We start from the raw sequence: 26,282 nt of genomic DNA, 5'->3' as shown, positions 1-26,282 counted from the left end.
TGCCCACGGATAACTGATGCCCATGGACCCAACCAGCAGGAAATTGCCACTGCCTCCCCAGGGAGCGGAGGGCAGCGCTGAGCTCAGCTCTGTGTGACAGCGACAGGGCCCGAGGGAACGGCATGGAGCTGTGTCAGGGGAGGGGCAGCTGGGGGTTGGGGACAGGGGCTGCACCGCAGGGCGGACGGCACCGCTGGGCGTGCGCTGCGGGGCTGCGGACAGCAGAGGGCTCTGCTGAGGGATGCTGGCGCGGCCAGCCCCGACGTGCCGGTGCTCTGCTCGCAGCGCTCGGCTCACGGCGGGGTCCTTCCCACTGCCATCCGTGCCGTCCTGTTGGAAGGGTCACGCTGCGGCAGGCACCGGCGCCCAAGCAGCCCGAACGCCTCGGAGCGCGCGCGTGCAGCCGTTAGCCCGCTCACAGCACAGCCCGCGAACTGGCGGAGCGCAGCGGGGCTCTCCGCCTCCTCCCAGAGGAGCGCTGCCGGCTGTCGCGGCTCCGTCCCGCGGGCAGCGCCCGCACCGCGCTGCGGCTCCGCACCCCGCCGAGCCGACGGCTAGAACGGAGGGGCGGGGCCTGGCCTCGGGAGGCGCCGCCCCATTGGCCGCGGGGCGCGGCGCTTCGCGTGTCCCCGCCCCCCCTCGCCGTCCTATTGGCTAAAGGCCGGCGTCGCTTTGCATATCCCCGCCCCCACCCGCCCCCCCGCGCCGCCCGGCGCTGCGGTGCGGGTCGGGCCGGCGGCGCAGTGCAGGAGCCGGGCAGGCAGCGGGGCGCGGGCAGCAGCGGCGGAGGCAACAGCCGAGCAGCAGCGGCAGAGCAGCAGCGCTAGCGACGGCAGCAGCGCTCCGAGGGCCGGCGGTGCTGAGAGCACGGCAGCGGGCTGCCCCGCGGGGCTCCGTGCTCCGCCTCGTCCCCGCCGGCCGCCGCTCCCCGCCCGGGTCCCGCGGGTGCAGCATGAAGCGCGGCGATGATGGCACGGCGGGGTAAGACGGCGGCGCGGACGCTGGAAGACCTGACGCTGGACTCCGGCTATGGTGGCGCGGCGGACTCGGTGCGCTCCTCCAACTTGTCGCTGTGCTGCTCGGATTCGCACCCCGCGTACCCCTATGGAGGAAGCTGCCGGCCGCACCTAACTGACTCCATGCACAGTCGCCACAACAGCTTCGACACCGTCAACACCGTCCTAGCGGAAGACTCCGAGGTGCTGGACTGCGCGGGGCAGCACTGCTCCCGGCTCCTGCCCGACCTTGAGGAGGTCCCCTGGAGCCTGGAGGAGGTGGAGGCGCTGCTGCAGCCGCCGCAGCCGCGCCGGGATCCGCGGGCGCCGGGCGGAGGCGCGGCGGGGCGGGATGCGGCGGCGCGGCTGTCCACGCTGGTGAGCCGGGCTCTGGTGCGCATCGCCCGCGAGGCTCAGCGTCTCAGCCTGCGCTTCGCCAAGTGCACCAAGCACGAGGTGCGCAGCGCCATGGAGATCGTGCTGGGCTGGACGCTGGCCGCCCGCTGCACGGCGGCCGCGCTCGGAGCCCTCTCGCTTTACAACATGAGCGGCAGCGGAGGGGACCGCTTCAGCCGCGGCAAGTCGGCGCGCTGCGGGCTGGCCTTCTCCGTCGGCAAGTTCTACCGCTGGATGGTGGACAGCCGCGTGGCCCTGCGCATCCACGAGCACGCCGCCATCTACCTGACGGCCGGCACCGAGAGCCTGTTCCGCGATATCCACGCGCGGGTGCTGGCCGGGGCCGGGCCCTCCGCCCCGCTGCCGCCGCCGCCGCCGCCGCCGCCCGGCCGCACCACCCCCGCCGCAGCCGCCGGTCCGGCCGACAGGGAGAAGGAGAGCGCCGAGGGGCCGCGCTTCACGCTGGAGGCTCTGGAGCAGACGGTCAACAACGACCCCGAGCTGTGGGGGCTGCTGCAGCCCTACCAGCATCTCATCTGCGGGAAGAACGCCAGCGGTGAGTGAGAGCGGGCGGCCACCTGCTGCGCCGGGTACCGCCGGGGAGCGGGCCGTGCCGGGCAGCGTCGGCAGCTCGGAGCTTTCCGCAGGCGAGCTCGGCGAGAGCAAACTTTGCTCCCCCGGCAGGCAGCGGTTCGGCAGGCTGTCCGCACGCATCCCCGGCGTGTTGCTGCTTGTTTACCCGGAGCTTGACGCGGGGGGTTTCTGTGCGTTTTCTTCGTTTTTGTTCCCGAGCGAAGGCGTGGGGGGTGATGCCGCGAAGGAGTGCGGTTCCGTAGAGCAGCACCCCAGAGTTGACGGTCTCGGGGGGGCGGGAGGGAGCGCGGTTGCAGCCCGCAGCCGGCACGGGAACCGCGGTCGGAGCGGAGCGGGTGTTGTTCTCCTACGTATCAGCATGCACGGGCACATCGGCTCCCATACAAAACAGCTGTCAAGCAGAGATGCAAATGTCAGAGAAAAAGAAACCGGGTAAACGGGGAGAACTGGAAGCGCAGAGCAGGTTAGCCCTGCCGGGGTGCCTGCCGGCGGAGCGCGACCGCACGGCCCATAGCCATTGTCTTCCCTCCCCACGGAAACCCAGGGGGAGGATGCTGAGAGCAAGTGAAGGGGCGAATCCCACCCCTAACCCCCTCTTCGATCTAAATAGCGGTGTCCAGGCTGCGTTTGCCCCCGGCTGCCTTCCCCAGGGCCGTGCCCAGCCTCCCGTCGGGATGCTGTCGCCGCAGGATCCCTCTGTGCTTTGGTGCTGTGGCTGCAGGCAGGCGGGCAGCCTTCCCCGAGTGCCTCTTGCCCTCCCGTCCCGCTGCTCTGCCCGCAGGGCTCAGGCAGCTCTGCGCTGCCACTCCGGCGTTGCAGCACTGTCTCCTATGGAGCCAGTTCCTATCGCAGAGCGGCTCCCGATGTGCCGTTCATTTTGCTGTACCAGCCTGGGGGACTGACGCGAACTTCAGCCTGCCCTCATCCATCTCCCTCCGGGGACATGATTCAGAGTTTTCGTCTCCATTTTGTTGCAGCTTTACCTGGCACAAATCTCAGCCCTGACTCGAGCAAATGGCATTTTTTGAAGGTGTTTGAGCCGGACCCCAGCGAGTTGTCCATTTTGTTTTGTCTCTCCTGGTGACGTTATGTTTCCCACGCAGTTTTAGCACCTTATAGGATGCAATTTGACGTTCTCTTATGTGCTCTTAGAGTTACAGGTGCAAATAAGATTCAGGCCTTCTTATAAAAAAAGCCGTTTTTTATTGCTGTTTACATTCGGGGCTGCATACCCTGAAGTATTTCCGTGGCTGGCAGCTAAAGCAGACATAAGTCATTAAAAAACATCGTGCTGCTCCTTCAGCAGGGAGAAAGGCATCTGGTTATCGAGCCCTCACCATTCTGATGTTTGAGTGTTCAGTGGTTGCTTGTGAATGTTTCCTTCCCGGGCACTTGAAAGAGGGGGGGAAGTCCGATGGGAGAGATTATCTGCCCCGCTCAAAAGTCTTGGGAAATCTGTGGTAGGTAGCTAGAAGAGCTGGAAGCCGTGTCTCCATATGGTGGCATAACCACAAGTTGCTTATTCTTCCTCTATGCTCAGTGCTTGGAAGACCACGATGAACAGGCTGCCCAGGGAGGTGGTGGAGTCACCATCCCTCGAGGTGCTCAAGAACAGTGTGGATGTGGCACTGAGGGACATGGTCAGTGGGCATGGGGAGGGTGGGCTGGCAGTTGGACTAGATGGTCTTTGAGGTCTTCTCCAACCTTTTTGATTACATGATTCTATGAAACAGCACGTAGCAGGCTTCTCCTTATGTTTCTGTTCCAGGAAAAGAGGCAGGTCCTGGTGCTACAAAGAGTTGGTGAACAGGACAGTGTGTGGGCATGCAGACATTGGAATGGGTTGACTCGGTCCATTGGACATGGATGGATGCCAGTCTCTGGTTGAGTCTTTTCCAAAGGTACCACGGCTGTATCTTTTGAGTGGCCGTAAAAGGGAAACAGGGCAAAGCAGACCCTGTAAGCAATAACTGTTCTGCTCACAGTTCTGGTGGGGAGAGGCAGTACCTTCTCTGCCAGGCAAACGTCAAACCACAAAAACATCTCTCGGTTAAATTCAACACCTTAAATTCTGTCTGGACCGTGAAACAGGCAGCCCATGATGATCACAGGATACAAGTATGAGAGGCACATGGTTGGAGTGTGAAGTAGTCAGAGGCTGCTTGAATACAGGCGGTGAGCAGTCTTAGGATCTGAAAAGCCCAACCATTCTTACAGGGTTTCCCTGTTGGCTGTGCTGAGCACTTAGTGGTTACAGCTGAGGTTTTTTACTCTTGTGTCATACCCAGTCATCTTGGAAGCTGCTGAATAAGATCAGTATTGCAAGATCACCCTCTCCTTCCCATAAATGATGGTCATGCGCCTTCAGATAAGGATGTTGTTTTGGTAAGTGCGTCAGCCCGCTGGGTTTGTCATGGGTACATCTGTTGTGCTGTGGCAGCTGACTTGGCGTGAGCCCTGCTCTCATGCAGCCTGCTTGTGGTTTCTCACGCAGGGCAGGAGGTACATGGGTGAAGGTGATGGCACTCATGCGTTGCAGGCCAAGACCCCATCTCCTTTACAAACCTCTTGGCAACCTCTTCTGTGCTGTAGGAGTAGGGATGGGAAAAGAGAATTAGGTAGCAGCACCAGGAAGAAGCTTACTGGATCAGAAGGAATAGACCTCAAAAGCACTCTGAGGCAGTATTTTCTTTTTCCTGCACAACCAGAATTTTAATGTCACATGAATGAAAATTAAAAACGCTACGCTTGGGATTTCATTGGCTCTCACATATTTCAATTATGAGCTCCGTCTGAACAGTGGAGTACACATTTAGATCCCACAGCAATCACATGGAGCATTATTTTCCTTGAAATAGTGGGAGCAAAATATTGTATACTCAATAAAAGGAGTAAAAAGTGGCACCTCTGTGGTTTAAGCTAAATTATTATTTTTTTCTCTATTGCTCACGAAACCCCTGCTTTTACGCCAGATCTCAGAGCTGCTTTGAGAGGAGTGGGAGGTTTCCCCAGCTCTCGAATCCAGCACAAAGAATAGGAGTAAGTGCATGGGAAAGCTTGGAGGGGCAGTGCAAACTGCTGAAGTTATCTGCCCTGTATGATAAAGGTATTAGCCTAAGTCTAAATTCACAGTCGTGGAATGGCTTGGGTTGGAAGGGAACTCAGAGAACACTAGCTCCGCCAGCCCACCGTGGGCAAACACACTGTTTCTGTCCAAGTCTTGGGGGGGGTCCTCTTTATTTGCTGCAAAGACTTCACTGAGCATTTCTTCCCACTTCAGCATCTGAAGGAGGCACTCGGGTTGGGGCTGGCTCCGAACTACTGTGTGGGGAGGGGAAAGGGGAGGGCTGGGGAAAGGGGAGCAGGGTTTTATGGAGCAGTCAGCATGCACAGCTAGCCCTCATCTGCTTGTGCACAGCTCCTACAAATAGTTATTTGGAACACAACCATAGCCTTGTGGGTTCATCCTATTCTTAATAGTATTCTTAATAATATTCTTAATATTATTTAGAGAGAAAGTCACAACAAGTCAGAAGAAACCAAGGATTAGGTCAGGCTTGGCTGACATGTGCCAGCTAACCTCAGTTTAACCCCAGCCTCTCCACTTCTGAGCGGGACTCCAAGCAAATGAAGGAGAGACCGATTTATTAGCAGAGCTGAACCAAGTCAGTTAATGCTTTTAACTTCTGATGCACACACGTACGTGTGTGTGTACAGGGACTGTTCCCTTCATTTACCGGTGAGCACGCTGTGTCAGTAGCTATCATGGCTCTAGGGGTAGTACAAAAATCCATCTAAAACTTATTTCAAGTGCTGACTTCAGTAGCAGTGCAACGTATGAGACGTGTTTTCCCTCGACTCTCTTAACTGACAGCCTCCTGTGCAGCTTTCCATGGCTGTGGGAGGAGTGGGGCTGGGCTGGAGGTGGAGGCCCAGCGGGACACTGCTGCTGCCTGCCTGCCTGATGAAGGGCTGTTTCCCTCTGGACAATTTTATTCGTGTAATTTGTTTCAGTAATGAGAGCAGCTTAAAAAATAAAAATATTAAAAAAATCCAGAAATGATTATACTAGAAACACCTTAGTGCTAAAGCATAAAGTTGATGTATGCTGATATAATTATTCCCTTTATCGTATTGGAAAGTACCTTAGCAGCAGGGAGTTTTAGGGCTGCAGCTATAGCACTCTGTTTCTGATGTAAACGAGACTTCAGGGTTGTGAGGAAGAACCTAAGTAGGGGAATAACAGTGTCCCTTGGGCAGCGCAGTGGTTTCCTGCCTTTTTGGCTTTCCCCATGCTTTCCTCCCTGTGGCAGTGGGAGAGAGGAAAGCTGTGCTCCACTAGGTCACAGAGGAAGAGAGCTTGTTCCCTAAATGTGGGCGTCAAGAATTAACTCCTGCCAGCAGTGATTTAATCCAGCCTGTAGCAGAAAAGTGTGTGGCACTGGAGGTGGTTGGGGGGCTTCCTTCAGATGGCTCCCTGACACTAGCAGCTTCTGCACAAAGTAGCTGTTGCTGGTGTAGTAGAGGATGAAGAGAACAGCGAGGCTGCCTGTCACCAGGATGTGCTGTCTTGCACTGCTACTGTTAGCAAGGCACCTGGGCAAGGTTCTTTCGATACTGCCTCCCTCCAAAACTCCCATATGATCTTTGTGGCTTGCATCAGTGCTTGGCCACTTTCCCGTTGCCCTCTCAGTTTCACCGTCTTCTGCTCTCTCTCTGTCTCCTGGGTGGGATCGTGCTGCTGCCACATTCTTTCCAGTGCTGTGTACCAGCCCCTCCATGCCAGCATTTCCTTCACAGGGCTTTCTGCAGGGTGTTTTCCTTCCTCTCGTGTGCAGGAGAATCCAGCAGAGGTGCAGAACCAGTAGGGACTTTCTTCTTCCTTTGCTTTTTGTCTTGTTTTCTTCCCAGCTGAAAGCAATGTACTGCACTGTCTCTGTCGATCTGCAATTACAATTTTTATGCACCTGGTAAGTATTTAAAAACTTTTAAAGACATACAGATGGAGTCAGAGTTACCCCAGAGTTTGTGCAGTCAGCTTAACCTAGAGCTGCTTTGCCAGAGGTGTGCAATTGAGCAGTCTGAAATGTGTAGACGCTACAGAATAATTTAGAATCATAGAATCATTTGTGATGGAAGGAACCCGTAAAGGCCATCTAGTCCAGCTCCTCTGCAATGAACAGGAGTACACACAGCTCCATCAGGGTGCTCAGAGCCCCTCCAGACAGACCTTGAATGTCTCCAGGGACAGGGGACCCACCTCATCTCTGCGCAACCTGTGTTTATTTTTTTACTTTATTGTAAAGAACTTCTTCCTTAAATCCAATCTAAATCTTCTATCTTGCAGTTTGAAATCATTTCTGCTTTTCCTGTCCCAACAGACCCTATTGAAGAGTTGGTCTCCTTCTTTCTTATAGCCTCCTTTTATGTGCCAGCTGAAGTCTCATGTGCAGCTCTCAACCTGTCCTTGCTTCTAGAACTACCTACAACAAAGAGTTCCCAGCAGTGAGCTCAGTGTGGCCACGTTTCTCTGTCTATGCATAATATTCTCATTATTCCAGAAGTAATAATGTAGTCCTTCTGTAGTAGGCTGTGAAGAGAGAGCATCTCGTGTTCAATTGCTTGTTTTGCTTTCTGTGAAGAGAAATCTCTCTTCCTGAAAAACAGAAGAGACATGGCCACTGTTGAAGGGAAATGAATCAGTTAAAAAATTCACAAAAAAAAGTGTTGATACATGGGAACAGGCTGCCCAGGGAGGTGGTGGCATCACTGTCTGTGGAGGTGTTCCAGAACCATGTGGATGTGGCACTGAGGTCACGGTGGGGATGGGTAGATGGTTGGATTAGATGATCTGAGTGTTCTTTTCCAACCTTAATATCTCTATGATTCTGTGATGTGGTCTTCTTTGGATGTGTTTCTGAGCATACTGCAAGATCTGAGAGCCACTGCTGGTATTGATACACTCAGTGGAACAGACAGGTTGTGCTCACTTGCACTGATGCCTTGTGAGGGCTGCAGAGACTTGTCTTGATTAATTAATTTAATCCCTAATACTGAGCTGATGCTTTTGAATTGTCTCATTCCTTCCCGTAGCGTTTTGTGGGTGGTGTAGAAGTTTCACAGCACGGCTTACAGTTGGTTTCTGCTGGGGTATCTAGAGAGGCTTCCAAACTTCCAGTCTAGAAAAATGCAAAGTGAAGTTCTGCTGGGGCAAACTGGGTCTGTGTGGTCTTCCTCTTCTCTTGCCTGAGGTCAGAATTGAGCTTTAAAAGAAATGTGGCCCTTTTCTCTTGACCCATTGTAGGGGAAAACAAAGAAAAAAAGACTTGGTTTACTTAGAGTTCATTGATGATGGATTGGTAGGAGCAGTGAGAAAATTATACCACTCATGCAAATGGTGGGCACTGGAACAGGTGGTGGAACCCTGCTGAACTGACAGTGGGCAGGGCAGGAAGGAAGGTGTTGGTGAGTTGGGTCCACGTTGTTCAGTGGTGCCCTATTTGTTCAGTATGCTGGGGCCAATTCCTGGTCCTGGTGACTCTCTCAGAAGACTGGTGTAGATCTGCATGGTGGTTTGTGGCTGTCTGTTGCTGGTGGGCCACGGGCTTGCTCAATGGGAATTTTGCTGACGTACCACTCCAGCTCGTGCTACTGTTGTGCTTAAGACAGAAGTGAGTGTTTCCAGTTAACTGGGGGAGAAGGGTTGAAAGATCCCCAGGTGTAGAAGTATAAGAGACAGAAGCTTTGTTCCCTTGGTGCTGTAAGGCAGCTGAAAGCAAAAGTGTGGGGAGGGTGTGAGCTGGGGCTGTGTGGGAGGCAGGATCCTTGCCAGCAGATAGGAGCCCACGCTGTGTTCAGCTGAGCCAAAGAGACAGGCAGTCCCTTTGGGTCAGCTCACACATAGCCTGATCCCCAGCCCTTACACTGCTGGGGCCATGCCTGTGAGCGGCACCTTGGCTCCAGACAGCCACAAAGGTCTCATGAGTGAGTGGATGAGCAGGAATGCCTAGGAGATTACAGAAAGAGGCCTCTTCAAGGAGCGGATTTCTATCCTCGAGTGCTGTGGGGGTAGCACCTGGACCTGTGAGAATGTGAGGCTTTAAAATTAATAAAAACCACCCTGACTTTAAATTGCAGTGCTGTGAAATACTGCTCCCAGGTGCAGTTGCAGCAGAGGTATGGAGAATGCATTTGCATTTTCAAGACGGTCAAATAATTCGAGGAAACTCTGTGTCCTGCAGTGTTTTCCAGTTTTGCTGGCCCTGTGGTAGTCTTGAATAAACACTGCTGGGCTGTAGTGCCTTTGCTAATATATTGTGTTTGGCTGTGTAGGGAGTGCCGGGGCTGCAGAGCCCAGAGATGATGGGGAGTGAGTGAGGAGCACAAGGAGGGGAAGGATGGATTTCTCCTGTAGGGAGCTGAAGAGGACCCTGCCAGCTTCTCTCATTGGGTACCCACCAACAGGAGGTCTTGGGGAAGGTTTTTTTAATATGGGAGCACGTGTGGCTTGGAGGGACGTGGTTAGTGGGCATGGTGGGGATGGGCTGACTCTTGGACAAGGTGGTCCAACCTTACCAGCCTTAATGGTTCTGTGATTCTATGTCGTAGCACACCAGCATATCACAGAAATGAGTGTCACTGAATCGTCAGAATGAACGATTCTGGATGAAGTCTTTGTACACAGTTTATTTCACGGTGAGCTGTTGCAGCGTAGTGAACAAAGACACTAGGGACTGAGTTAGGAGCCTCAGCTACTTGATGTGTAAAAAGCAGTTACAAAACTCAGTGCTTCAGAAAAGTTATCCTGGTGCTGCTGGTGTTCCACTTCTGTAGGTCATGTTTGGTGGGAGTGACACAGGATGAAAGATGCCCCAGATGAAGTCCCAACTCAATCCTGTAGCACCCACCTGGGTAAAGCTCCCACTGATGCTAGCTCCAGTGATTTGGTAACAAATGAAAGGAACTCTTGCGTCAAAGCTGTAGGCCCAGATTTAGTTTTGCTAAAAATAAGCTTTTTCAAAACTGAAGATCAATATCAGTATCTGATTGTCGGTATTTATTCTTATCTTGAAAGGAGAAATGCTGGTTTTTTCATTGTTTTACTGGTTCATTGTGCTCAGCTTGAAGGCTGCGAAGCGAGCTCTGCCAGGAGCAGCCTGCAGCCCGCCGCGCTCACTGGCTATAGCCTATTTCTGCTGGCCCACATAGGAAATGTCCTAAAAATAGTTCCAGCAGCATATGTTTTCAAAACTAAATTAGATTTTAAAAATAAGAGCTTTAGTTTAATTATCTGGCAGGCTCTCAGTAAGAAGGGTTTTCAAAATACCCCATGCCCTTAACGTGGAAAAAAGGGGATCTAAACAACTTGCCTCTGAGTAGCTGGGACATGCTGTTGCTTTGCTGTTGAGCTTTTCCTGTTAACCACTTCGTTGTTACACCACTGTGTACTGAGTAGTGCAAAGTTGTGCAGGCTGAGTGAATGTGGGAGAAATCTTACAGCGGAGAATTCCCACCTGTACGAACGCCGTGTGATGCCTTGCTTTCCACCTCAATGGGCATGTCTGGTTAACCACAGTTAAGAGAAGCAGGAGTCATTTCAAACGTTTTACAGGTTTAAATTTGGGAATGAGATAAACACCCATTTCATGCAAAAGTTGGCGAACTTCTGCAGCAAAATTCTTGCAGCCATCAGGAGCCAGCGTAGATAAGTAGGTGATGCTGCCTGCCTGGCATACATCAGCAGTTAGCTGTGGGGGCCAAATGCTACCACAGCAAGATTAAATTCAACAGGAGAAAATACCCTCACCAAAGCTTACCCTCTTTAAGTATACAGATAAGTTGATTTTCAGGAAGGATGTAAGCTGTCACCTCTCTTTAGCACATTGATACTGTGTGCACATGGGATAATTGGTGGGTTCTGCAAGGAGAGCTGTGGTGTTGGAAAGGTCAGTGTCTGCCAGCCCTGCCTCTCTCTGCTGACCATAGACATCACAGGAAAGTCATGCCTGGGATTGAACCAGCAGTGGCTGGGCATGCAGTCCTGGAGGGGTGCTCTCAGATGGGTGTGTGCTGTCCTACAGAGGCACCTTTAATTACACAGATTGTGCCTGTGTGATACAGGAGCTGGTGAGTCACCAAGTGTTTTCTAAGATTTTGGCTGGCCCTGGATGCTCAGGCACTGGCCTTTATCGCATGTAACCTGCGGAGGTGCAGCCATGGTGAGCTTCTCTTTAGAAGGGGCCCTGCTGCCATTACCCACACCACTGTCACCTTGAGATGACACCAATTAGCCCAACCTAGGGCTATGCTCTGAGACTCTTTGGAGTTTACTTGGAGTGCTGCTGCCTGCTTAATAGCTGCTTCTCACACTAACAGTGCAACAACATCCAAACTGAAAATCTGGCTGCAAAGCTAGCTGCTGTATCATGGGAAGGAGCTGCATGAACACCTTGTGCAATGTGTGTTGCAACTCCCAGCAGCGGTGATGAGATGTCCCTTGGCTGGAATGATAAGGTGTTGATGGCATGTTGGAGTCTTTAGGATTGGGATTTATGCCTTTCATTGGTCTGATAGGCTCTGAAGTGGATGGAAATGTCTGGTCAGCAGGACTAGGGAGGGCACCTTCCCTCTGTACTTGGCACTAGTGAGGCCACACCTTGATTGCAGAGTTCAGTTTTGTGCCCTTCACTATAAGAAAGACATCATGGCGCTGGAGCGGGTCCAGAGAATGGCAGTGGAGCTGGTAAAGGGTCTTCTCTCAGGTACCTAGTGGTAGAATGAGAGGTAATGGCCGCAAGTTGCACCAGGGGAGGTTCAGGTTGGATACTGGGAAAAATTTCTTCCCAGCAAGATCATTGCTGCGCTGGCACAGGCTGCCCTGGGAGGTGGGAGAGCTACCATCCCTGGAGGTGTGCCCAGGAACTGTGTGGACTGAGGGACATGGTTAGTGGGCATGGTGGGGGGTAGGCTGGCAGCTGGACTGGGTGGTCTTAGGGTTTCTTCCAACCTTAATGATTCTGTGCTTCTATCAAAACATACATTTTTGGGGTAAAGACAGCAAGAGTTGAGAAAATGAGGAATTAGTAGCTTTTCTGTTTTTGATCATGGCTTGCAGAGCAGTTGTGTGGATGGGTTCTGGTGTTCCCAGCAAAGGTTTGCATCACTGCTGGTGTTGCACTGACATACCCTGAAATAGTTGTAGATATTGAAGTAAGTCTATGAATATTGGCTCTGGCATGAGAAAAAATAGGAACAATTCATCACCTGCGTAAAACATCCTCTGAGCCTGGAGTAATTAGTTCAGTTTCAGTAGCCTCATTTCCAGAAAGGAAAAGAATAGAGCAACAGCAGAAAAGATAATGGGAGACTGGAGGCCTAGGGGGAGTGTTTTGGTACGGTGATAGTCAACTGGAGTGGCATTATTTGGTGAAGAAAGAAGGCATCCAGAAGAAGCTATGATTGAACCATGCAAAGAATGAGTGGCAGAGTAGAAGCAGATCAACAGCTTAATTTTATTTTTGCAGAGAGGCAGGATGCGAGAAGATTAAATGAAACTGAGAGTAAATTTAAAATAACTATAAAGAGCCCTCTCCTTTCAGCAACATACTGGGGCTTTGAGGAACTCAGTACTGCAGGAAGGGATAGGAAACAATTGACTGGGATTATGCAAGCAAAGGAGGATATTTCTACAGATTTGCTTTATATTTGCTCATATTGCAGAGGAAGTACTATTTCATGTTTTAGCCCAGGCTTCACTTGGACAGCCTTCCCAGGCATTACACAACACATGGCAGGCGTTCCTGGCCTTCCTCTGTGCTGCGTAACCATTTGCTGCTGACTAGGCACTCTGCAAACAGACTCAGAACGACAAACTTCATTCATTTCAATAGTTGCATGAATGAGTAAGAGCTGCAGGATCAGATGATCTACCATTCTGGGCTCCTTACATCTGGTAGCTTCTGTAGGCTTTCTTCTTCAGTTTGGACACTGGCAAAATGTTTCTCCCTGGCTTTCATTTGGGGTCTCTATGTTACAAGTTGGTGACCCTCTAGATATACCTTTTTTTTCCTTAACATCACATAAGTCTTGCTAGTTTACTGCATGGGTCTCTGAAAATAGTCCGTCCAAACGATGTTGTAGAAGCAGTATTTAGAGACAGATGCAATTTTGAGTTGTATCAAATAGAAACCCAAGTATTCATGTTTGATTAGGGACAGGTGTTTAACTTCTGTACAGCTGTTTTTGTGTTGTTTCTGGAATTTCTGACCTACTGGCAAAGGAAACCCTCCCTAAATTTGGCACCAGCGCTGCAGCACAGTGAGCTCAGTGATCAGTGGGAGGCACGTAGAGTACTGCTTCATTACACCAGACTGTTGCATCAATAATGCAGTACTGTAATGTCTTAGAGGAAAAATAATGGGCTCTAATGGTGTAACTAGTGTGTTCAGTGTTGGTATATCACAATTAATTGTGGCTTTCTTGGAATTTAGTGCTGCAAATAGTTTCTGTTAAAAGTGGATGCAGGGCATTCAAGCTTAACCTCTCTAACAAGGAGGCTCGTGCCTTTACCCTGTACCGTTGAGAACACCTGCAGAAAAATAAAAAGGTGGCTCATGAATTGAAAATGACGGGAGTGGATTTCTCTGTTCATTGGGTAGTGGCATGTTAGGGCTTGATAGGTGCTCTGCTTTCTCAGGCCTCTGCTTTGTGCCTTCCTGCAGACTTTGACAGAACAAGAGGTGATGGGCTCCAGTTGTGCCAGGGAGGATCAGGTTGGGAATCAGGAAGCATTTCTTCTCTGAAAGAGCAGTGCTGCAGTGGCACAGGCTGCCCATGGAGGTGGTGGGGTTACCGTCCCTGGAGGTATTCCAGAACTGTGTGGATGTGGCACTGAGGGTCATGGTTAGGGGGCATGGCAGGTTGGGCTGATGACTTTCCAATCTTCATGATCTTACAGTTCAAGTCTTTTCACCTTTTTCTTTTTTTTTCTTCCCAGTGGGACTGTGGGTGGTGTGAGAAGTCTTGTCAGGAAGATAACAGACCTGCACCAGCACTACTAGCTGGTGCCTCCCAAGTGCTGTGCCCTCTGAGAAGTAAGACAGGGTCTCTTCGCAAGATCACAGTGGCTCTTTTGGGATAGTGGATTAAACCCTGCTGTGTTCAGTGAGTCATTTGCTATTATGGCCAAAACCCAGGAGTGGAGGGCCAAGGAGAGCTCCGCATTTGGGTTACGCCGAAGAAAGTTTTTACCCATCTTTCTGTCATCTGTGTCACTTCTCTGATGCTTACCATCAGCATTATGGTCCAGGGAGAAGATGACACAGTTTCTTCCAGATCTTTGGTTTTCATACTCTTTGCAGAAACACAGTTATTGGTGGCCATCTTTTGCAGCATCTTTTGCTTGGGAAGAATTGGGTGAAAGCTGCCTGTGAGTGATCTGGAAGGCTGCTGGGGGCGATGGAGGGACTGGCAGGCACAAAGAACTGCAGAAATCTCATTTTCTTAAAAGCTAGGTAAGACACGCAACTTCCCGCTTTGCGAGGTTTTTGAGAAATGGTCTTCATGTGCTCATTCATGTTTCTTGTAAACTCACTTAACAGTCACGCTCATGTCACGTACAGAAGATGGAGAATTACAGCTGCAGCTCAGGCTCCAAGCAGTGGTTGAAAGCATCCCTAAGGATCTCAGTACCTTTGGCAGGCACAGCTTGCGCTGTTTTTGTATCAGCGGGCTCAGAGATGTGTCCTGATTTCTTAGCTGTGTATTATTGAAAGTGGAGATACAGAATAGGAGGGAATACATTCCTTAAAGACTTTATAGTGCACCCTTGTCCCCGCTTTGAAACTGAACAGTATGCTTCTGATGAGATTTTAAGTGACAGTTGTCTGCTAGAAGAAGTTTTCTTTTTCCTATTATGAAATGAAAGAATGATTCAGTTTTATCTTCTAGTTTGTTTCAAAAGAGCCGAAATGATACATTCAGTCATTTCATAACTGCTTACTTTCAACACTGTGTTTATCTGATCTTTTTTTTGCCGCAGTGGATAACTTATTTATACAGAACTAGGTATTTTCTGGTGGCTGTTTTATCTGCTCTTTCACATGTATGTAGCAGCTTTGTTTTAAAAAGACTGTGTCAGAGAGAGGTCATAACTTCAGTTCACAGAAGCAACACTGTGCATTTAAAAGTAGGACACTTGGTTTCCTTTTATGTAGCGCAGAGAGGCAGTCAGAGATGTCCGTGTGATGAGAATGTGGGACTGGGACTTGCTGAGAAGATTCCCCGTGTAATGAAGCGAGAGTTCTTTGGAACTTTGCTGGTGGCACTTTCTGATGATAAACATTTCCCTATTACCTGAAGATGCAGGCAGACATTTAGCTTATTATAGGCTACCTGTAGCCATGAGATCCAAAGTGCATAGCCAACTGGTGGCAGTTTCCTCCCCTGGAACAGGAGAGAGCTTCTGATGTGCTTGACCATCAGAATAAGCCTTGCTCATTTTTTCTTGCATTTGCTACATTAATTTGATGTCAGCTTTCTTCTAAAGAGTACAAAATCATAATTTATCTTATTTTTAGAGCTGCATGATTTATACCCTGAGATATGTCTCAGCGGTTTCAAATTACAGAGGAGCATGGAAATACTTGCTGATTTCTCCCTTCCCCCAGTCCATAGATTTCAAGCTGTAGGTCCAAGCTTAGAACTCAGCAATTTGTAATGAAATCATAGTTTGGTTTCGTGGCCTCAAGTCCTTCCTTAAACCTCTGCTTCCTCTTATCTGATGAGGACGTACTGCAGTGATCTTCCTTACGATCTACCTCATTATTGAAAAGGAAAGCTACTTCCATTCATTTAGGTCAGATGTGTTATCAGGCAGGCCTTCTGGTGCTTTAGGAATGGAAAAGTTCTCCTGAAGTCAGTGAAACAACAACAAAAAAAAACCAACAAAAAAAACAGCCCCACAACAAACAAGTCTGTGACCTGGTATCTCCACCAGTTATAGAGTGTTGACCTAGAAAACATTCATCCATCCTCCTGTAAATCACAGTGTTTTACTGTGGTTTCTATTACTGGAGCATGCTTGTTGGCAAAAAACATCTTTTTATATTTGAGCTTTCATGTAACACTTCCCTCCTCTTGGACAATTTTCAGCAATATCAGTCTTTATGTTTCAAGCACCGCTGCTAATGGGGGCGGCCCTTGGAAGGCACACACTCCAGCCACCACAAAATAAATGTCTAACACGAGATGTTAGCGCTTTTTATGCCATACTTTTGGCATGCCACCCGCATGTGAAGGCAGCTTCAAGGATGCTATCCAGATCTAGCAGATATGCCACAGCCTGTTGCTGTCTGGTTGCCTGATGCACGTGATTCTCCGACACGGCATGGTTCCCAGTGGCCCTGCTGCCTGGGGGTAGTGGGTAAGCTGTCAGCTAGCTGAGAGCTTGTCTCTGTTTTACATGCTGGGAAGTAGTGTTGGGAAGAACCAGCTCCCTCAAGCACACACAAATGAATCCTGTACTTGCAACATGCGTTTTAGTCTGAGGATGCTGAGGTTTGCAGTCACCTTGCTTAATGCAAGAGAGCACTCTCAGGCAGGTGCAGCTGTAGGCAGTTGAGGCAGTAATACATCTGATACCTACATTCTAGTGTTGCTTCAACTTCCTGACTTTGGGAGCTCTTTTCCTTGACTCTAGGGAAGCTGGAAGGGATGGGAAATCCCAGGCTTTGCTCACTAGAATTGATACAGCTGTGTCTCAGATGGAACTAAAAGGGATGTAAAGCAGGGGTGGGTGCTGCCTTCACATATGGAAATGCCACATCTCCAGGCATGCCCAGCCTGGCTCCTTGCCCTGCTTCAGTCCTGGTCCCTGCCAGGTGGAAGGTGTGTGTTGTCTATGCAGCTGTGATCTGTTTGCTGCCCTTTCCTTAGCTAGGAGCCTGCCTCAGGAAACTGATGTGCCTGGAAACACTGCCCAACTTCAGACAGCTTTGTGGTTGGAAATTCCTCTTTGTCAGCTCCAGTTGGTGTTTCATTTCTGTCTTTGTTAGCAGGATGCCTAGCTTTAAAGTCTTCAGAGAGAGCATCCTCAAAATGTAGGAAAAAGAAAAGTCTTAAGTACTTTGACTCCTTGATACTCCTTGCAGAGCCAGAGCACTCCTTTCCAACCCACGTGCTGTGAAGCAGCTACAAAGCCTCGCAGTTCCCAAAGAGCTGGAGCCAAGGCACAGGGGCTCTGGCAGCATTCTTGGGGTGACCTGCAGTGTCGCTGCCAGCTCCCTCCTCAGCTCAGCAGCCCTGGGAAGGCTCCACCGGGAGGGATGTGAGTGCTGAATTGTTTCTAGGACCACAGCAGAGCCTCTGCACAGCAGCTGATCGTACTCAGAAACTCCGCACCTTTTTATGGCAGCAGAGGGAACCAGAAGGCTTAACGAGTGCTGTTGGCTCCTCCAGAAAAGGAAGGAGGGATTTATGTTGTTCTCCAGGCCCTTAAATAAAAACAGTAGAAAGCCAGAAATATTCTCTGGCCTGTGCGAAGTAAATGCGTAAACTTGCTGGAAATGGGAGAAATGTTTGCATGCTGTTTTGCACCCACCTGAGCAGCTTCTAGAGAGGAGGAAATCTTTAAGGGAAGCAGCAAAGAAGGACAGATCCCCATAGGAGTAATGACTGCCTTGCTGTGGGAACATGGGACATTGCCCGTTCTGTTTCTGCACGCATACATTGAATTTCCAAGATCTGTTCAGCATTGCTGGTGAATATGTATTCAGAAAAATGACAGACACAGGAATAACTTCACTCTCCTGAGAAGCCACCACTTGGGCATCAGGATTAGTGCCTTTTTGTTTGTTGGTTTGTTGCTTCAGAAACCAGCAAAACCTGAAAAAAGATTCCTCCCCTCCAGAGAATAATTAAAGTTGCTGGAAAGTACATGTGTCTGTAAAGAGTGTGCATGTTTGCAGTGTGTTGATCTGGATTTGCCTGAGATTTAAATGACCGCATTTGTTTGCTGTCTGCTGTGAGACAAAGCAGCAGGAACTGGGCATGCATAAGGAGGAGAAAATGCCTCTAACCAGGAGCACTGTGACAGTTCCGAAAACTGAGTGACCAGCCAAATTCAGTTTTAGTTTTGACTGTTCAGGAACAACGTAGATAGCAGCTTCCAGAATCCCCTCGAAACACAGGAAGCATGTGTCACAGATCACGCCTTCAGCATCGCCAGATTTTGATAGGCCTCAAAGAAACGTGTGCGGTGGTTAGCTGCACAAGTCTGGCTCTGTCTGGGCTGCCCATGTTTGAAAACCTGGCTCAAGCATCCACCTGCACGGTTTGCAAGGTGTTGGTGGTACCTGAGGCACTGCTCCTCCAGCACCTTGCCAGGGTGTGCTTTGTTACAGATTCAGCAGGAGCAAGGAGAGCCAAGCCTGTAGGAAATGCAGTCATCAGCAAGTGGTTAGGGTCTGCTATGAGTCTGGAGTAATTCTGTTGCTGCAGCACTTCACTGGTGTGTCCGTAATTGCTTTTTTAATTATTATAGGTGTCCATTGTGTTTATTATCTGTAAGGAAAAGGAAGCAGGGAAGACCAAATAATGTACCTGTGACAACAGCACTTGCTGAATTCATGGAGTGAGCTCTGGAGCCACCTTTAGTTTTCCTACATGTTGGTAAATCTGTGACCTAACATTGTCTGAGCTCAGTGGGAATGTGCTTCAGCAAGGCTGGAAAGCAAAGCATTCCCCTGTTTCACTCCTCCTCAAGTAATGACCAAGCCATAAGACACATGTCCCAAGTTTCTTAGTGTGATGATGTTGGGCTGACTAGAAATCTCTGCAGCTTCATTCAGTGCATGATAGGAGACCTCACTGGGCAATTGATCTTCTCTGCCCTCTCTGTGAAGGAAGCCAACCCCATTCACTCCTCCCCTGTTCTTATCAGTAAACTAATGTCTAGGTGGATTTTGAGACTGAAACACAAAAGGAGGGTGGACAAGAACTCTTCTGCCCATTTATAATGAATGAGGCTCTGAGCACCCTGCTCAGATGTAGATGTCCCTGTTCATTGTTCGGGAGATGGACCAGGTGGCCATTAAAGGTCCCTTCCAACTCAAACAATTCTGTGATTCTATGATGCAATCAACCTGGAGCAGTGTGGTTAAAACCATAGCTCTACTCCCACTCCTGTCATGGGTGCCTAGAGGGAAGGATCCTCTTCTATGCAGTGCCCAGGAAGTCTGCAGCAAATCTGCTCAGTGTTCGAGTGTTTCAGCTGCTATTGAGGCCATTTGCCTATTTTAACTCATGCATATGCTATGCAAAAGTAAGAAAGGTGGGTTCTCAGAGGCAGATAGCTCTGAGTGAATCCTCTTCCAGTCTCTGTCTCTTTCTTCAACATTTAAGTAGCAGAGTCAACAGCAATGACCAAGTTACTAGGTGAAGGTGAGGTGTAGAAGTGCTCTCCGGCGTTTTGCAGTAGCAGGAGCACTGCAGTGCCTCTGACTGGCAGTGATAGCAGCAGCTGTGTCTCCTTAACACACCCAAAGCTGTGTCGCTGCTGCTGGTGTTTCTCAGAGGCATGCTGCAACACGGCCTTCTGCCCGCATCCGTACTTGATACCTTCATGACAATGTACAAAGCAGCACTCCCAGGGAGAGGCTTCTTTGTGAGAGCTTTGCTTTACTTCTAAATTGGAACGGTGAGATTTCATTTCAAATACAAAATCAGCTGGCAGTATTGGGGCTGATTTGGGGTTTTTGCCTCAGACATGACATTCAGCTTTGTCGTTCTACGATTAGCACTACAAATCATCCTTGGAATTAACTGCTTAAGCTCTGTGTTTTGTCAGGAGGCGTAATCTCCCTCCTGTCTCAATGTCACATACCACATATGATGTAGCATGTTACTAATTATTGAGCACAAACACAGGCAGCCCCATTCCATACATTCTCATTTCTGTTTGATGCTAATTAGGAATTGTCATGCTGCTGGTGGGCTCTGGTGCTCCGTCTGTACTGTCTGTAGGGTAGGCATCTGCCAGAGGGTGGTGGTTACTTCGAGTTAGATCTGAACATCCGTCTCACCCCTGCGATTTTCTGCAACATTACAGACTTTCCTAGCTTTAAAAATGCCAGAAGTGGAGAATTCAGGGTAGATGATCTTGCTGTCATTCATAACCTGATGCAAAAGCTGGGAACGCCAGGCTGTGCAGTACAATCCTATTTAGCTTTAAAGGATGGTTAGGAAATAGAAAGCGGGTGTGGGAATACATGGTGAATTCCTAGAGGTGACCTGCAAAGCGCTTTAAAAATTGAGCTGTCCCTTTAGCAATATGCAAACAGCAATAGGAAAGGGAGCATTTAGTCACATACCTTTTCTTCTAAACCTCTGAAGTTCTCGGAAACTGCAGCAGCCTGTCCCCAGTGTGCCATGATGCCTCAGAACATCCTGATGTCTCTGGTACCCCACTGGGTGACTGATATACTCTGTACAGGTACTGTGGTGATTTTCTATTGTGAGGGGAAACAGTTTAGCATGGCCTATGATCATACCGTCTTATTTCCTTTTGGGATAGCATAAACATTATAAAAGATTGTGAAAGAAGTGTTGCTCTTTTGTAAGCAGAATTTTCCATCCTTCTTTCTTTTCAAATCTGTCCTTTTTCCAGGGAGAAGAGAAGTGAAATGAGTGGAGATAATTGACTTGGCCATATGGGCAAGCCAACCAAGTGGATGGACTTGGTATTTTAATTTCTGAGTTCCTATCAGTGATGCTGAAAATAGTTGGCTTTTTAAATGCTATTGGTTCTGCCACTTTAGGATGGCATGAAATTTGTCTGTAGCATTTTGTAGCTTTTAGCTTTCACAGTTTGGCTTCTGATGGCCAAGTTGGCTCAGTTTTCTCTAAGGAGCTGCTCTATCTCAAGTTCCAGCTGGGCTGAAGCACATGTTGTGCTGGAATCAGCAGAGGAGCAACCAAATTTCTTTCCTAATGGGTGCTACAAAACTTAATCAAGTGAGCTGGATCTGCTGAGCATGGCTATATCAGTTAAACTGCTAACGTATATTAACATCCTACTTGCATGGGGCATTAAGGGACAAAGCAAATTACCACTGCATCGTTAATGGAGAAGATTCAAACAGCCTAGGATTTGTGTTTTGGACTTCTCAACTTAATTCTGTTCCTTGTAGTTGCCAAAGATGTATTATTTACCAAATTACTTCTGAACAACATCATCACGCCATGCAGGTGACTGGGAGAAAATTAAGGGAAATCTACAGTGAACATCTTGACCAAGTCCATGTCACTGGAAGATGCTGATACAGGCCTGAAGCTCTTCTAACTATGTTTCCAGAGTCTTTCTCTTCCTCTCAGCACTCTGCTTTCCCAGCTCAATGGTGTCCTGGTTTACAGGGAAATTGCAAATCCAGACTCATGGCCCATAGTGAGGTGTGAAGTCCTGTGCTGCCCGTGGCTCTTCTCTGCTGGTGGTGTGGCCAGTGGCAAGGCTTACTGCCACCAAAGGACTGAGCTTTTGGTAGCATTGTTCATTGAAGCTCGCAGAAACCAGTGGTGTGGCCAGTACCTCCTGGTGCAATGCCTGGCATTGACGATCAAGCCTGGCTTTCCAGCAAAGGACATTCAACCTCTCCTTCTGGAAAAGGACACTCAGCAAAGGGAGAGACAGCTTAAGACAGACATGGGGAGCCACACAACTTGTGCTAATCTCTGGCTAAGCCACCTGGCATCAGGCTTATCTGCCAAGTTGCTGATACAGCAGTTGGAAATCTGTTGCTTTTCCACAGGGCTTCCCAAGCAGCACTGGCTGTGTCCTGCTGGAGGGGAGTCACCGGGGTGTAGACGTTGCATGGTGGCCTGGCAGATGGTGAGCAAGCTTGTGTTGGCAGCCAGAAAGTGGCCAATTCTGGCAAAGGCCAAACAGAGATGACGGTAGGTTTTGAAGTGCTGTTTAATTTTAGTTGAGGAATCCATCACTGGGAATTGAACATTGGGAGAGTCGCTCAAAAAAGTACAAACCTGCATTTCATTTGTCGGTTCATACCGGCACCACAATAAGCCTTCATGGCGGTGCTGTTTCTGCACCATACATAGTTACAGGAGAGACACAAACTGAAAGCCAGGTTAAATGCAGATGTCCTGGAAATCCTGTCTGGAAATGCCTGTCACCTCTCAGTGGTGAGAGCAAAAGAAAAGAAAGGTATTTTCACGAGGGCCATGAACTCCAGACAGGCTGAGCGAGCCTGAATAAACTTGTTCTTCTGTTCCTGTCTCGACAAGGTGAACTGCCTCCAAAAACACAAAGCACGCAAGAGAAACTCCCAGCATTGTTCCAAGAAGCAGGAATCACCGTGCTGTGGGCCTTTTGATCTACAGCTGTGGCAACAGGCCTGGCTGGGTGTTTAAATGCCCTGTGACGTCCTATGGCAAGGCCTGGCACTCACACCCATCCCAAAGCATGGGATCAGGATGGCACTGGGGTGCAGAGCAGAGTTGCTCCCTAGAGTGGGTGCCTCGTCTCAGAGCCAGACCTGCTGCTCTCTCCTTCTGTGTGAGGGATGGGAGTATAGAGTACGGGACATATCAAGAGATCTGCAATAAATAGTGATTTTGCAGTATAGAGCTGGAGTGGAGCTGTTTGGGTAGGGGGCATGGAGCCCGCACCACGGCTATTCGGTCTCTGCTGCTGGCTGACAGCCTCTGCACAAGCCTTTCTTCCGAGCTGCTCACGAGTTTCCATCTTTTGCACACTATCCATCCTCACTGCCACATACTGCTATTTTTCAATTATGTGTAAATTGTCTCCACTTCCTCTTCCTTCCCTGAACTAATTTCCTCGAAGCCTTCAAGCCTCCTCGATCTGCAGATCATTTTGGCAGCCTCTCCAGCTGTGTCTCCCCCCCCTCCCTCCCCCCAGTGCCTCTGTGACCTCCCCATGCCTCAGGCAGGCAGGATCACTCCAACAGCGTGCACTTTGCAGACAGCTGTGGGGAGCTGCTGCCAGAGCCCCTGTCTTGCAGCTGCAGAGCCCTGCAAGCCCCTTGCAGTTGCCCCTACCATGTTTTGGATCCTTAAGGGAGGGCTTCTCCATTTTGTGCTTCTGCTGGGCACGGGTTTCACCTCTATTACTGTCCGTTTTGTCCACATGAAGACTTCTTCCTGAGTGTGTGCGTTGCCTCTGGGCTGCGAGGTTGCTATGTGGTTGCTCTCAATCTTCCACCGTGCTGGTCATGCTCCTCTGCCTGGTAACATCCTCAGCACTCATCAAAGCAAAATACATTTTCTTATTAGGCTCTAAGTGGAGGGCAGGAACAGATGCATATCAGCCCTCTTCCTGTGGCTGGTTTGTAAATTTGTAAATGTGATCAAGATATTTACTTGTGGTCTTCAAGACATTTTGGTAAAAAACAGTGATACAGCATTTGTAACATGACAGTGGGAGATACAGAGGTTCTGCAGGCAAAATTTTGAATTAAAATATGGTATAAATTGTGCTTATGTGTACACGTACATTTTTTCAGGAGTGCCAATTGCCTCGTTTACCTCCTTTTTAGTGGGTTCCTGAAACTCACAGTGGCCACACCAGCGGATGTTGGGGCTGTTTGGTTCATGTAGCTTAGTGAATGTCTCTGGGCACATTCCCATTAGTCATGCTGATCTCCAGCAGTGTCGGCACTCTGCATTCTGTTCTCAGCTCATCCAAATCAATCCTCCCAACTGGCTCCTCTGACCAGTGGCAATCTATTTACCGCCTTCCTCCAGCATGAGCAGTAGTGTGCAGGGCATGCTGTGCAGCTTTGCTTTCCAAGACAAGCTGAGAAGGTCATTATCCCTGTGTGCTACGTTAGCACCTTTCCTAAGAGCATTAGTTCACACTGTGCAGGATTGGGTCCAAGGCTTGGCTTCCAGCTCTGCTGAGCTCAATCTGTGGTGGCCAATGACTGTTCCCCAAATTCTTACCAAGGGAGATGAGCTCAGACTATGGCCTGGGATGTGCCCATTCTTCTCTGGTTTTGTGGGGCTGTTCATGAGAGATCATATTCTTTCTTGGATGTTTGTAATCCTGCAGTAAAGACTGTTTAATTAATCTAGAATTCATTCCCGTCAAGAGTTGCATATTTAGAAGGCACTGCAATTTCTCCAGGCAGAATCATTCTTTATTGAACCTTTCTTCATTGAACCTTCTCATCATGCTGTTTTATGCTGTGTACTTTACTTCTTCTAATAAAACAATTGATTGGAATTTCCTAATGTTAGATCTTACCCCATCCTGAGGTTATACCTACTTTCTACAAACTATTTTCTCCACACTGCTGGTGTCTTGCTAGTTCCATATGAGCTTCAAGACTGCTCAACAGCAGTTTTACGGTGTTTGTGTATATATGGTTTCTTTAGATCCCTTCTGTGCATCTCATTTGGTCTTACTGAGTTATAAAATGTAGGCTAAATTTATCCCTTGTTTAACTCTGCTAACTTCAGTGGATGTTTGCTATAGAAAGAATTTGGCGCATTGATTAAATGGGTGTACTTTCACATTTCTTTATTTTTTTTCAGGCTTGCCTAGATCATGAATTTTATCTCCTGCCTAATTATTTCTGTGTGCTTTGTAGAGAACACATAGAGAAATATCTACTGAGTCCTTTATCTGTCTGAATTCTTGTTATGTGATCCCCTGCCTGACTCAACAAAAGACCCATTCTCTCCCCTGTATTTTCTTTGGTTATATTTATAAAAACATATACTTGTTTCCCATTACTCTTTCAAGCTAAAAGCAAAACAAAAACCTTACTGTTCGTTTCCTTAACTTTATTCCTTATAATATTTTACCTCCAGCATATATTCAGACTTTTCTGTTTCCTCTCTCTCTCTTTTTTTTTTAATGTTTTTGTCTCACTTAAGAAATGAGCTCACTTCACACCAAGAGCCAGAGGAGCCACTTATTTTCACCCAGTTGTTTCTCTCTAGCACTGGAATTGTTTTCACGTGTATTTCCTCCAGGTGAGCCTTTAGGATATTCTATTCTGTGCATTTTGAAATGCTGTTTTCTCCATGGTTTTAACTGAAGATCAGGCTGTTTTCCTGAACAGAGATGGAAAATACCTTTCTTAGTACTCAGTTCATGCTGAAGGGACACCAAGATTTCTCTTTTCTTCTAGGTTTTTAGTAAACACCTCCTAGTTAGCACCAAATTTAGCATTACCTCATGTCTCATTGTATTCCCTGTTGAAACGTGTTATCATTAACTTTACAGTTCACGAGGTCCTCTGACCTATATAGTATAGAATGGCAGGTCTTTCCCAGGAGCTGGCTCAGCAATTAAAACTTCCCACTGGCACAGATGGTTATGATAATAGGACATCATATATTTACATAGGGAGAGTGAGAAAGAGAAGGAGAGCACTCCTACATTTTTCAAAGCAGTGTACAAACATTAGCTAATTAACCCTAATAACAGCTCTGCAAAGGGAATTAAATGTGATTATTCCCATTTTATAGATGGAAAAGCTCAGGAAAGCAGTCTAAATGATGAGACAGAGGCCAGCATGAGAAGTTGTTGTTGAGAGCTGGGATGAGACTTGAGATCCCAGTGCTATCCTGGCACCACTGCTGTTCAGGCTGCCAAATGCTAGGTGAGACCTCTACCGAAACCCATCAAGTTCACAGCTTTTGTATGGTTTTGTGTTGTCCCCATTGGGAGAACTGGTGTGCTCATTTGAGAGAGTTAAACTGCTACTTTTATAACTCATCCTTCTTTGCATGGCTTGGTTTTGTCACCATTCTCAAGCAAGAAGAGGCTTTTGGCACTGGACATTTATTTTCTATCTGCATTTTTGGTGATAAAAACAAGTAAGTTCATTCTGTAGCTGCACCCAGGACCTCCACTGGGTTTCAGGGCAGGGTGCTTGGTTCCCATGTGGCTGCTGTTGCTTCGAGTTCAGGAGTCATCACTGTAGCCTAAGGTCTGACAATGCTGAAAAGTGGAGAAGTGATTACGTAGTGTGTTGTTAATCATTCTAAATTGATTTTTGTGCCATCTGAACAAGGGACTCAACATAGACATCACCAGCCCTGGCTGGGCATGTGCGTATTCATACCTTAACAGGGCAGTGGCTTAGGATCCCATTGAGTCTCACAGTGCTCATGGAAGACATGTCAGTGTTGGAGTCAGTGGGCAGTGCCCCAGGGCTGTGATGGCACTTCAGCCTTCAGGTGGCTCCTAGGATTTGAAGGTAGGTTTGGATTTGGTCCTTCAAATGAGATGTGAAATCCCGAGTTGGACCT

At 48.8% G+C, this 26,282-nt stretch overlaps 1 protein-coding gene across 2 annotated transcripts in view; it reads left to right on the top strand.

Annotated features, from left to right (window-relative positions):
* Positions 1-965: 965 nt before the first annotated feature.
* Positions 966-26,282, top strand: part of ABTB3 (ankyrin repeat and BTB domain containing 3) — a 166,078-nt gene continuing 140,761 nt past the window's right edge. For both annotated transcript variants that reach the window (XM_065743075.1, XM_065743074.1), the window contains exon 1: positions 966-1,947. In XM_065743075.1, coding sequence (XP_065599147.1) covers positions 966-1,947 — 982 coding nt within the window. The remainder of the gene's footprint in view (positions 1,948-26,282) is intronic.

Source organism: Cyrtonyx montezumae, unplaced genomic scaffold (genome assembly GCF_038088225.1).
Source record: "Cyrtonyx montezumae isolate F1298 unplaced genomic scaffold, pur_monq_1.0 scaffold_3, whole genome shotgun sequence".
In the NCBI taxonomy this organism is placed as follows: Eukaryota; Metazoa; Chordata; class Aves; order Galliformes; family Odontophoridae; genus Cyrtonyx; species Cyrtonyx montezumae.
The sequence above is the reverse complement of the archived record's forward strand: the minus strand, read 5'-3'. Positions and strand labels throughout refer to the sequence as shown.